General features: G+C 38.7%; 1 protein-coding gene across 6 annotated transcripts in view; it reads left to right on the forward strand.

The window, feature by feature from the left end:
* Positions 1–13,334, forward strand: part of LOC132126686 (band 4.1-like protein 1) — a 342,878-nt gene that overhangs the window by 144,931 nt on the left and 184,613 nt on the right. For all 6 annotated transcript variants that reach the window (XM_059538113.1, XM_059538114.1, XM_059538119.1 and 3 more), the window contains one exon: positions 11,256–11,298. In XM_059538113.1, the coding sequence (XP_059394096.1) occupies positions 11,256–11,298 (43 nt within the window). The remainder of the gene's footprint in view (positions 1–11,255; positions 11,299–13,334) is intronic.

The following is a 13,334-nucleotide window of genomic DNA, read 5'->3' on the forward strand; positions in this document are numbered from 1 at the left end:
TCTAATCATTTAGGTTTATTTGAAAACTACATGATATGTGTGCTGGAGCAGGGTTAGAACTAAACTCTGCAGGGCTATGGCCCTCCAGGAACTGAGTCTGACAGCCCTGGGATAGGTCTATTAATCTCAAACTAGTTGTTTTTAATTAAAGGAATCAGTTATTTAGAATAATAAAACATTTGGGCTGTTACCAGGCAAATCAGTATCAACAAACTCATCTTTTAATGCAGAGGAAATGCAGAAGATTCATTGGAAGTGGCATTTAGATGTATTACACTGTTTAGTGCAGGACAAGAATGCATTTAACCTGCAGTTACAAATGCATGAATAATGTTTTGATATACAAGACATAAAATGTTGAATACTCATTTGAAATGATAAGAAATTAATTATTTAAAAAAAATCAAAAGATACTTTAAATGTGAAATTAAAATGGCCAGTATGTGTCAGCAAGTCACTGTTAATAAGTGAGTCATTGCGATTGAACCGAATCATTTAAACGGTTGATTCATTCAGGAACGAAACACTGTCACGTTGCTCAGAGACGCAAAACTGTGCTTTGGTGGCTGTGTTTGGAATTATTTTCTGTTGTAGAAATAGAGCTAAAAAGGCAATATGGTGTCTAAAACGCAAGTCTCTTAATTAACTTGTTTACTGAACTGTTATATATATGTATGTATATATTCATGATGATTTTTGGAGGAAACGATGGCATTCTTTGTGTGATTTTGATTTAATATATGAAATTATATAAATATGTGAATTTTCTGCCCCTTTATCTTCAATTTTGTGATCATTCTAAATGCATTTTAGGAGACTGAATCACACAGTGAAAGAACGCACTATAAATGCGCGCGCACATCATTAAAACAAAAATAGCACACTCCTCACCACGGTCTTTTTAGCTAATTTGTGCAAAACCTCTTGCTAAAATGTCAAAGCTTCATTTTAACCACCAATGCAACGATGCAATTATTTAGCTTACCTCTACATTCTTGCGCAGGGTTGATGTTTTGTCGAGATTTTATAAGCTGCTAGTTTGGTCTTCCTAGGCAAGTACAGCTTACACTGCATAATAGAGCATACATATGACCAGGGGTTCACTTCATTTCCTTCGAGTTCAACTTCAGAATATGACGGGGTTTCGTTTTCAGCGGTGTCTGCACCACTAACGCCTGTTTTGTCCGTCTGCATCTTTCTTGTGATTTTAGCGCCAGTTTGCCCTCCTGCCCATTATTTACTGAGTGACGTAGTTTCCAGGGAGCGATTTTTTTTTCTTTTTTTTTTTTTACTCAGTAATTAATGTGTTTCAAAATGTAGCGAAGTACAATACTTCAAACAAAATATACTTAAGTAAAAGTAAAATTACAGATTTAAAAAATTACTTTAAAAAGTATTAGTACACAAAAAAGCTACTCAATTACAGTAACGCGAGTAAATGTAATTCGTTACTTTCCACCTCTGAACTTAATAATGTTTCACTTGATTATACATTTAGTCAGGAATTATAGTTTGGAAAAAGTCTAACTAGTAAAATGTTTACACGTTATGTGAAAACTAGTACAAGTATATAAATAAATAAAAAGAGACTTACTCATGTTTATGATCTCTGCTGAATAAAGTGCTTCATTCTTTTTTTTTCTGAGGAAATCCATTTCTCAAATCCTCAACCACATCACATCTTTTTGGGGTGATTTATGTCTTATTCCTCTCATCGCGAAGCAAACAGTAAAATAAAAAAAAACTTCAAGAACAGTCTCTGCTTTTTCGTCTGTGTGGGCGTATTCAAGCCGCGTGCTTCAGTTTGAATCTGAATAGAGCGTTCAGCGCGGGGGCGTGGTCACAGATATAATGAAGGGAGACATGAAAAACAGACATCGTGTTGTTTTCATATGGATTACTTTATCACAGAATATCTGTTTTCGGCGGCACAAAGGCCTTTAGATTACACTGACCAAATTTGGTGTTGATCTGAATAAATCTGTAGGAGGAGTTTGTTAAAGTACAACCCCTGAAAATGACAAAAACATCACATATTTTGAAGAGAAAATGCAAAATAACTGACTTCTTGTTGGGATTCGGATTTTGTACCAAGAAACTTTTTTGTAGGTATTGGTGTGTTATATGTGTGTACAGATTTTCGTACATGTGAGTAAAACATACAGTACAGACCAAAAGTTTGGACACACCTTCTCATTCAAAGAGTTTTCTTTATTTTCATGACTATGAAAATTGTTGAGTCACACTGAAGGCATCAAGGGCTATTTGACCAAGAAGAAGAGTGATGGGGTGCTGAGCCAGATGACCTGGCCTCCACAGTCACCGGACCTGAACCCAATCGAGATGGTTTAGTGGTGAGCTGGACCGCAGACAGAAGGCAAAAGGGCCAACAAGTGCTAAGCATCTCTCAGGGAACTCCTTCAAGACTGTTGGAAGACCATTTCAGGTGACTACCTCTTGAAGCTCATCAAGAGAATGCCAAGAGTGTGCAAAGCAGTAATCAAAGCAAAAGGTGGCTACTTTGAAGAACATAAAATTTCATATATTTTCAGTTGTTTCACACTTTTTTGTTATGTATATAATTCCATATATAATTCCACATGTGTTAATTCTAGGGTGACCAGATGAGATTGGTTGAAATTCGGGACGGGGGGGGGGGGGGTAATAAAGATAATGAATTTCAAACGAAAGTGACTGAACCAATCATGTTTTTATTAATATAAGTACATACATATAATTTGATATAATATAGAAGTAACGTTAGGCTATTTTTATACTTCAAACTGAAGTTAATGAACCAATCATATTTTTATTAACAAGTACATATGCATATAAATTGATAGCCTAATACGTAGCAGGCTATAGAAGTATTATTTTGAACACGGTGCCTCGCCCTCGACCGGTCTGACTTCTTCACGCGACTTCTGCCTGCACTTTCCTAACGGCTGCTGCAACTTGCGCTCTCTTCATCTACTCTATAAAGCAAAAAGGGGACAAAATGGTCGTATTGTCTTTGTGCATATAGCCTAGATGAATTAGATAAATTAATAGAAACAATATAACTTTAATTCACACTTGAGCTATATAGCCTACCGAGGTTGTGGAGGCTCGACATCAGCATATTTTGCAGAGCTTTTCACTGCTGCCAGCACTCCCGTCTTTCCCAGGATGTATTTATGGAACTCTGCACAAGTCATCATTAAATTCATTTTTACTTTGATTTCGCTGCGGACCAGGTTAAATGAGCACCTGTTTCTCACATCGGTCCAGGCACCTTTCATTATTGAAAACACTCGTTCCGAGTAAGCATTGCTCACGGGGATGCTCAAAATGAAAGACAGTAGCTTGGCATACTGTGGGAACGCAGACGTGCTCCTGAGTGCTTGGGCCCAAAGCGCACCTACAGGGTGACTGTGTATTTCCAGATGAGGCAATATCTCTTTCAGAACACAGCTCTCGTTGTAGAGCTCATCCAGGTCGAGTTCATCATCCATCTGAAGGGCCGATACAGCGGCCGTTAATTCCCTGTAGCTGATTTCTTGCTTTTCCTTAAGATTGAAACACTGGATGTTGAACAGGTGCCCAGATTCTGAGAAGTTGAACCATTTCTCAAGGTATTGCTCCGCGATATCATAAAAATTTGTGAATTCTCTCTTGAGCCTGTCAACCCTAAGATTAACGGAGGAGAGGAGGACGCGGTCAACTTTTGCTCCGAATAAAGCATCTTTTTTGCGCTGCTGGAGTTTGGTTCGGAGGCCGTTCATAAGTGTATATACTTCAACTGAGGTGAGACTGTCACTCTCAAGACTCAGCACAGCACCAGTGAAAAGCTTTAAAGTGTTTTGCAAGAAGAAGAGTGTGACCTCCAGCTCGCTGCATTCATCTTCCTCTCCATGCTCGTTACCCTGGAGCGCATCCCAGAGGACACGGGGGCACTCCTCCTGTCCCAGTGACAAGAAGTAGCTGCGCACCGCTGGCCAGGTGTTGACAAGTCTGTCAATTGCAGGGTGCAGGCTCAACCAGCGTGTCGGGACGTGACGCAACAGTGTTTGGTACTCCATGTCAGCAAATTCAAACATTTCTTTGAGGGTGGAAACTCTCTTCGCAGAACAGCTGAAATGGTTGAATGATTTTATGACGATAGTCTCCACATCTATTTGCAGTGCATTGCTGGCACGTTTTACTGCATTGTGTATTATGTGAGCTGGGCAGTTTGCGGGAAGGATCTTGCTGTTGATTTTTTTTAGATTTTGGTAAATGGAGTGTTTTCTGCCGAAATTCACTGCCGCATTGTCAGCCGAGTAAGCCGAGATATTATTGATGCTGAGTTTGTGTTCCTTTAATTTATTCAGTAAAGTGTCAGTGACGGCATCTGCGGTCTCGGCTGCTTGTTCAAAGAAATCAAGAACTCTGTTCTGGATGCCCTGCTCAGGAGTCCAGAATCTCACAGAGATCGGGAATGTTTTCACATTGCCTTTATTAGAGGCATCGGTTGAAATGGAAAAGAACATATCTTTTGACTCGAGGCATTGGGAGAAGTCAGATGCGAGGGGTGCCAGGACGTTTGTGACCAGTGCTTCAGCTTTTGTGCGACCGCAGCTAACGAGTTTAGCTATGCCCGAATCCGAGTACAGTTTTGGTGTTAACTTCATCGCACAGTCAAGCGATCTGTATGATTGTTGGTGGGCCACACAGTGGAACACGGAGGTCAGCTCAGCAGCAGCTATTTTATTATACATGGAATCATCCTGCTTCTTAAAGAAGGACGAGACCAACGTGTTGGTCTGTACTGTCGCGGTGTTGGTACAGTGTAATTTGCTGCTAGCATGCAGCCTAACATCTGCCTCCCCCCCGTGAGAGACACCAAACTCTTTCCTACACACTTTGCAGAACGCTTTACTTTCATCATGTAGGGCTTTTGCAATCCATGGATACCTGCCCACCCACTCCTCCCGGTACCTGCAGAGACGTTTTAGCTTTTTTACAGCGTGTTGGGGTTCCGGTACACCAGCCATGTCAATTTCATGAATGAAAATTAGCTTATCAGTGCATATCTTAATGCGCGCCTACGGTATATCTAAAAAAAAAAAAAAAACAAGATGCTGCAGCCAATGAGCAGCCGGCGGGGGCTGGTTGCCAGGCTGCAGGATGACTCAACCTCGCTCCACGGACAGTTTTTTATGTTTTATCAGACAATAACTATTTAAGATTTTGCTTCAGTATAATTTTCGGTGGGATTTGGGATTAAGATTTTGCTTCAGTATAATTTTCGGGACAATTAGAGCGGGATTCGGGACAGCAGCTTAGATTTCGGGACTGTCCCGAATTTTTCGGGACGTCTGGTCACCCTAGTTAATTCACAGTGTGAATCTACAATTTTCATAGTCATGAAAATAAAGAAAACTCTTTGAATGAGAAGGTGTGTCCAAACTTTTGGTCTGTACTGTAGCTCGAAGCACACACTGTTGAATGTGTGTGGTGGCGCTGTCGAGCCATTTTGCCACACCCAATGGACTATTGGCCTCTTATCACACATGTGAAGTTTGTGGAAGTCTGAATATTTTTTGCCTGAGTTATAACATCTTTTATTCCCATGGCGAAACTTTGAATTTTGTTACGGCGCCATGGACACGCCCTTTAATGAAAACTCAAGATATTCACAATTTAACATCGCCCAGGCCTTTAGATTAGACTGACCAAAAAAGACATTGATATCATAAAATTTCTAGGAGTAGTTCGTCGCAGTTTAAAATATGTCACTTCCTGTTGCCAATAGGTGCTATGACTATAACTGAAAATGGGCATGTCAATCTTTTCAGGTCAGGAGTCTTATCAAACGTGAAGTTTTGGGCAGATTGGACATTGTGTCTGAGTTATAGCAATTTCCTTTTTCATGGCGAATGATCGAAATTTGTCAGGCCACCACGGACACGCCCTTCGGCGAAAACTCAAGATCTTCGCATTTTAACATCGCATAAATAATATCTGTAAAATTATAAAGCTCAAAGTTCAATGCCAAGCAAGATATTTTATTTAACAGAATTCGCCTACAACGAACGACCCGTTTGGAATACATCCCTCTAGTTCCTGCAGTAATGATGTCACTAAAACAGTTTTTTGACTAACATCCACCCACATGAATACACAAAAAAGGGGGCGTGGTCTTGGTGCGCTCCGACGGAGAAGAGGAAGAGTTGCGTTTGTGTTTGTCTCCATGTAGTCGAAACGCTGTTATTTTCATCTCGGAGTCCAATCACCTTTGTTTGGGCTTCCCAGGGACGCTTTACTTAGAGATCAATGGTTACAATTTAAGTTAAACTTGGTTCCCGAAAATTATAATCCACATGTAAAACTGTGCAGCACATTTTGATGAGGACAGCTTCCTCAATCTCAATCAGTTTAATGCCGGATTCGCACAAAGATTATTCTTGAAAGATGGAGCAGTTCCCTCTTTTGTCTGTATATATATATATATATGTGTGTGTGTGTGTGTGTGTGTGTGTGTGTGTGTGTGTGTGTGTACTGGCTTTCCAATGCCGTTAATAATAGGAGTAAGCAAGTTTAAAACACGTACAAACAGAGTCCATGCAGACAGATGTATATGCATAAAAAATGTCTTTCTTTATTACTTGAGCTCCATTAAACGTGATCTCAAATTTCCTGTGGCCACTCCTTGTTCACATGAACACAAAGCCATACCTTATGGACCACATACAACTAGAATCCACCTTTCGAGCTACTCTGCCGTGCGCTTAAAAACTGTGTGCTTCACAATTACCAACACACATACTTGTTGCTCAGGTTCTCTAATTAAACATAACCACAGCACCACCCAGTTGACAAAACCTTTACCATCCCCAAAATGGCTCCTACTATAAATATATATATATATATATATATATATATATATATATATATATACCGTATTTTCCGGACTATAAGTTGCACTTTTTTTCATAGTTTAGCTGGTCCTGCAACTTATAGTCAGTCATTTGACATGAACCGAGAGAAATGAACCAAGAGAAAACATTACCATCTACAGCCGCGAGAGGGCGCTCTATGCTGCTCAGTGCTCCTGTAGACTCTCACTGGAAACATAGAGCGCCTTCTCGCGGCTGTAGACGGTAATGTTTTCTCTTGGTTCTTGGTTCTTAAAAAAATGCGACTTATAGTCCAGTGCTACTTATATGTATTTTTGGACTGATGCGACTTATACTCAGGTGCGACTTATAGTCCGAAAAATACGGTGTGTGTGTGTGTGTGTATATATATATATATATATATATATATATATATATATATATATATATATATATATATACAAAATTCAAGTGTACAGGTTCCTTCCATTGCATATTGAAATAAACATTTCTGAGTTCTGTATCAATCTGTGTTGTGTTGTTTATTTTTTTAATTTTTTTTGGAAGATAACTGACCCTTTACTCTCCTTTGTAATAAATGTGCTTATAAACCAAGAACAAGTTATTTATAGCTGTATTTATAAGCTGCTTACTAATGACTATTAATGTTTGGACAAGACTTTATAAAGCATGAACTGACTATTTACTAATGAGAGCAGTTATTATAAAGTGTTACCAATGTATTTACTAATGTTAACAAATTAGATATTATTTTACTGTGTTATCAAATCCTTTAATGATTTATAAGTGTTTTGTAATGATTTGTTTGGCCTATAAGCATTTGTGAAAGTTCTGCTTGCAATACAGCTTAGTCTTCATCTGTGAGCTGAACAGTTTTACTGTTAGATCCATGAAATTATGTAAGTTGGGATGTCATAGGTCAGTATCAAATGAGTTTGAAATTATTATTTGCAGCACAAATAAGGATTTTTAGGATTTTTTAAAAATCCCTAAAACTGTCAGAAAAGGATAAGGCCTAAGAGATTTCTTAAGCTGTAATGGAAAAAAAACGGCACAATTATCAAAAACAAAACAAAAACAATAACAGTTTAAAATACAGATTTTTTTTCTGTTGATTAAAGAGTCTCTTTTCTCTCTCTATCTCTCTGTCTGTCTGTTTCTCTGCCACTCAGCTCATGCCCCTCCCCCACAGACTCACACTCAGCACACATACATTCCTCACAAAGAGAGACAGAGTGAGATCAGATGTCTGACAGTTTTTTTTTAATTTTCTGTTATCCATACATTGTTGTAAAGTCGTGAAACTATGCATATTTCCTCAGAATCACTTGTTCTCTAAATTAAAAAAAGGATTTAAAGTGTTTGGAGGCTGCAATTTAAAAATACAAGACAATTAATTTGTTAAATTAGTTTCCTTTTTTACTGTTATTTAAAAAAATCACCATGGCAAAACCGCTCTAGCTATCCAAAATCCATTCGCAATTTAAGTTCCTCAATGTTTTGGCATCATGTAGACAAAGTTTGGTGTCTATACTGTAACTCTCCTCTGAGCAGTATGCATTAATTCACAGCTATATTTTTCCAAAAATCCATATTCAAATCAAAATAGTCGACTTCCTGTTGGTCGTAGCTTATAACTGTGAATTAGAAAGTTGTGCATCTTGATGAGATCAATTTATGTACTGTGTTTGGTGTCTGTAGCTAAAATGAACCCCCCTACTTTTGACAAAAGGTAGCGCTATAGAGTGCCTCTTCCACGCCCTTTAATACGCTTTTGCCAGTGTCTAGCTATCATTAATACTGATATGTGTTTTAAGTTTCATGTAATTCTGAACATGTTATCTGCCTCAAAATCACCAGAACAGAATTGTAAAGTTTGAAGCGTTGCCATGGCAACACTATATTAGATATCAATATCCCCACAACAGATTTACATCGGCCGTGTTTTGTCATTATTCTGAAGTTTGAAGCAAATCGAGTAAAAGTAAGATGCTGAATTAAGAGCATTTTGAAAAATGACACACTTCCTGCTGCCAGTTGGTGGCGCTATACTTTTGACTCCTAAGAGTCACATATATACGATCGGCATCGTAGAGCCCCTGTGCCACACCTGTGTATCAGTCTCTGCCCGGCCGATTACAAGGTGTGTGCCAATTTTCAAGACTTTTTAAGCATACTAAGGGCCCCAAAAGCCCCCAAAACTTTGGAAAAAAATTTGAGGAATAATAATAATAATAAATAATAATCCTTATGAGAACAATAGGGCTCTCGCCCTCCAGGCTTGAGCCCTAATAATAATAATAAGTAAAGCTGCAAGCAGCGATGAACGGGCCCTCGCACCCAGGCTCACCGCCAGCGTGTGGCTTTAGTAAAAAGGTGAATGGTGAGAAATATGCATTTAAAGTCATAAATATAAGTGGAATATATCAAAGTCATTTATATGTGCATATCTTCATTTTGCCAGCAGGTGGTGCTATCATTATAATGGAATATTGGCCTTCAGATGTGTTCAGGTCAGGACTCTTATCGAACATGTGAAATTTGGGGCAGATTAGACATTGTATGTCTGAGTTACAGCAACTTCCTTTTTCATAGCGAAACATAGTAATTTGTCAGCCCGCCATGGACACGCCCTTTAACAAACCTCTAGATCTTCGCAATTTAACATTGCAAAGGCCTTTAGGTTACACTAACCAAGTTTGGTGTTGATCTGTATAAATCTCTAGGCGGAGTTCGTTAAAGTACAGCCCCTGAAAATGGCAAAAACAACACAAATTTATGGCTGATAAATTTGTGGCTATCGAGCCACTTTGCCACACCCGATGGAATATTGACAACTCAAATGACACAAATTTTGCAGAGGAAAATAAAAATAACCGACTTCCTGTTGGCTTTAGGATTAAGTTCCAAGATACTTTTTTGTAGGTATTAGTGTGTTACATGTGTGCCCCTATTTTTTTACATGTACTTGAAACGTAGCTCGAGGCGAGGCTCATAGCTCATTGAATGTGTATACTGTAGGTGACGCTGTTGAGCCACTTTGCCACACCCACTTCTGAAACCCATATCAGATGTAAATTTTCACCAGTTTTGAGGTGTGTGCAAAGTTTCGTTACATTTCGAGTATGTTCAGGCCCTCAAAAATGCGATTCTTTATGGAGAAAAATAATAATAATAAACGGAGCAATTCCAATAGGGTCACACCATCGGTGCTCGGGACCTAATAAACAGAGCAGATACAAGAGTGTCCTCACACCATCGGTGCTCATGACCTAATAATAATAATAATAATAAACAGAGCAATTCCAAGAGGGTCCTCGCACCATCGGTGCTCGGGCCCTAATAATACTTAGGGGAACAAGAGGGCTCTTTGCCCCTTCGGGCTTGAGCCCTAAAAAAGACAGGTTTATGTTCCTCATCATATCACACAAGGAACTGAAACTCTAAGCTAACCTGCAATAAAAAGGAATTTCAACTGTCCCCAGATTTTGTGTAATATGTAACATCAGACATTAAAAATGAAAGAAAATATTTAATGGTTCAAAACAGCTTTTTCTATACATGCAAATCTGAAAAAATTTTGAAAATACATCAATGAGGGACTGGCTCTGGGACAGAGTAAGACAGATATAAATGTTTAGTTTTACAAAGTTTAATCATATCTTAAAAGGTTTAAAACATTTAAATAGACAACTCAAATAGTAGACAGTGTGTATGATTCAGTATCTTAGTTGATATAACTAAAACCAGCTCTGATTTCTAAGAGAGACTTATTGGCACTGATTTGTGATTCTATTCCTATTATTTGTAGAATACATTATTTGTTTTGATGATATTATCAGTGCCTTTCCGAATAAGATATTGGGCTTCAGACCCATCCCTAATTATAATTGTGTTACTGTTAGTTCTCCCCTCAGTGTTTGGATCTCCACCAAGATTGATCTCCAATTCTTCTGCCATGAAATTCTGGAAGTTCCTGCACAGAAGAGACTTTCTTCCCGCAATAATTCTTAACCTTGTGACCAGTGTTTAACTTATTGTTGCAGACCTGATCACTATTCCACCTTGATAGACTCGGAATAATGGTTCCAGTCGACCTTATGATGAAGATCATGCAGATGTATGGATGTGCATTGATCTCTTTTGGTCTTCCATGATGTCCTAAATACAAAGCATCTCATTTACACTTAAAGCCACAGTGGGAAAGACAGATGTTGAAATTTGCATTAAAATCCTTGTGCAAATTTTGTCTTTCAATTCAGACATATAGAGAGAGTCCAACCATTCTTGAACAGACCAAATCATTCTTAAACACATTCAACAAGGCAGTATGGACATTTTCTAAGATTCAGTTATTTCTGTTGTGTTTTGCAGAACTGGTTGGACCTGTCCAAAGAGGTCAAGAAACAGATGAGAAGTAAGTATCACACACACACATGAATGGATATGTCATGTAAACTTGTGTGTCATGTAAAATGTTTAAGCACAATATTTCGGCACTGATTGCCTAGTAGGCAGTAACAACATATAATGCCATTTCGGGCATCCCAAGTTTGAATCCAGACTTTTTGGACGTTTCCCAATCCTGCCCCCCTCTCTCTCCCCCATTTCGCTTCCTGTGTACATTACACTATCCTGTTATAATAAAGGCAAAATGGCAAAATAAATATATTTTTAAAAAAAACATATTTTACAAAGCCTGTATATGAAATACAGGGGAAAAAAAGTTAATTGTGTGCACGACTTAATTTGCTCCCCCGTTTGTCACGCTGTCTAGTCTCTGTTTCCCTGGGTGTCCACTAGTGGGCTCACTTCCCCTTAGGCACTTCACCGTAGGCACTAGAATTCCTCTAGTCTTGTCCTGTCATCACAGTAATTGCATTCCTGTTAATTGCACCAGGTGCAGTCACTTTATTGTCATTAGCCTCCCTATAAATACCAGTCTTTTCCTGTTGTTTGTATGGAGTCCTTACCCTTCGTGTATCCAGCATTCTCGTCCCCCAAGATTCTTCCTGATCTGCTCGTCCTCCGAGTCCTCTCGTTTTCCGAGTTCCCTTTCCTGTCCCTTTCCTCTGTTTGTTTTGTTTTGGACTGATTGTTTGGTTTTGACCTTGGCTTGTTGACTATGATTTGGATTATCCCTCATTAAAGACATCTGCAATTGGATCTCTCTATCTCCCTGTGTCTCTGGTGCATGATCGTCACACCGTTTTACTAAATCATATTCACAACTTACTCATTCACACCTTCACACCAAGTAAAACATGCACACAATATAATAACTTGCTCACTAGATTTGGTTCAATTTAAACATGCCCATGGTTTAGTAATGTATTGTGCATGATTTAGTAAAATAAGGGAACAAATTGTGATGTTGTGCAAGATTTAGTTAATTATTATTTTGTTTGCACAAATTAATAGATAGATAGATAGATAGATAGATAGATAGATAGATTCCTCTCTACTATCTTTTTGTTTTCCAGTTTAGCCTGCTTTAGACTCTTCTTCAGCTCACGTTGAACACACTTCTTCTCCATGTCTTCTCTAAACGCCTGCTTTTTCTGATTGAGCAGCACCTTAACGTTGTTAGTTATCCAAGATTTATTGTTAGGAAAACAGTCCTTGTTTGCAATATCCCAACAAAAATCAATATAATCAGTAACACTACCATCCTATCAATGTCCATGTCCCTACTGTTTTCCTGTGACTCCAACAGTACATTCCATTCCGTGCATTCAAAATAGTCCTTAAGTTACTCACTGGCCTCCCATGTCCGCAGGCAATTTTCTTACACAAGGTTTGTATGTGGGTTTGGAGGAAGACCAGATTATGGTCTGATTTGCAAAGTGGTGGTTGGGCTATAGCACTATAAGCCTCCTTGACATTTGTATGTAACAGGTTTAATATCTTATTTTCCCTTGTGAAACAGTCAATATACTGTATAAAATCAAAAAGTCATGTATGAATATTGATGGCAGAAACGGCTTTATTTTCACTTCTTGTCTCTCTATTTTTACTTTAGCTTAGCTACAGCTCTGCAGCCATAGTAAATCTTCTGCAGTATGAAATGTTTAGCCCAGCATCATGAACTTCTCGATCGTTCCTCATATACAGCAGTCTGACTGCTGCAGCACAAAGCTACCCAAAGCTGCGTAAAGAAGCAATGAGAACACATCAGTGGTCATTTGCTCTGAAGCCCTATAAAATCATGCTAAATTAATTGGCTCATGGTGATAAAGCACTGCTTATAAGGTGCTGCATCACAGTGCCCTTGCAGCTTGACAAGGTTCATGGATAATGTGCTGTATTGGGTTCTGAGGCCGTTCATGAGTTCTGTAGGTCACTGAATTTGGCGCTTAGGCCATGAAGCAAATTGCATGCTCAGTGAGCACAGCATGGCATTGATGGTTGCAGTGGTGGCTTTGTATTGGCAGTCTGAACTTTGTTATCTCT

Source organism: Carassius carassius, chromosome 44, assembly GCF_963082965.1.
Source record: "Carassius carassius chromosome 44, fCarCar2.1, whole genome shotgun sequence".
In the NCBI taxonomy this organism is placed as follows: Eukaryota; Metazoa; Chordata; class Actinopteri; order Cypriniformes; family Cyprinidae; genus Carassius; species Carassius carassius.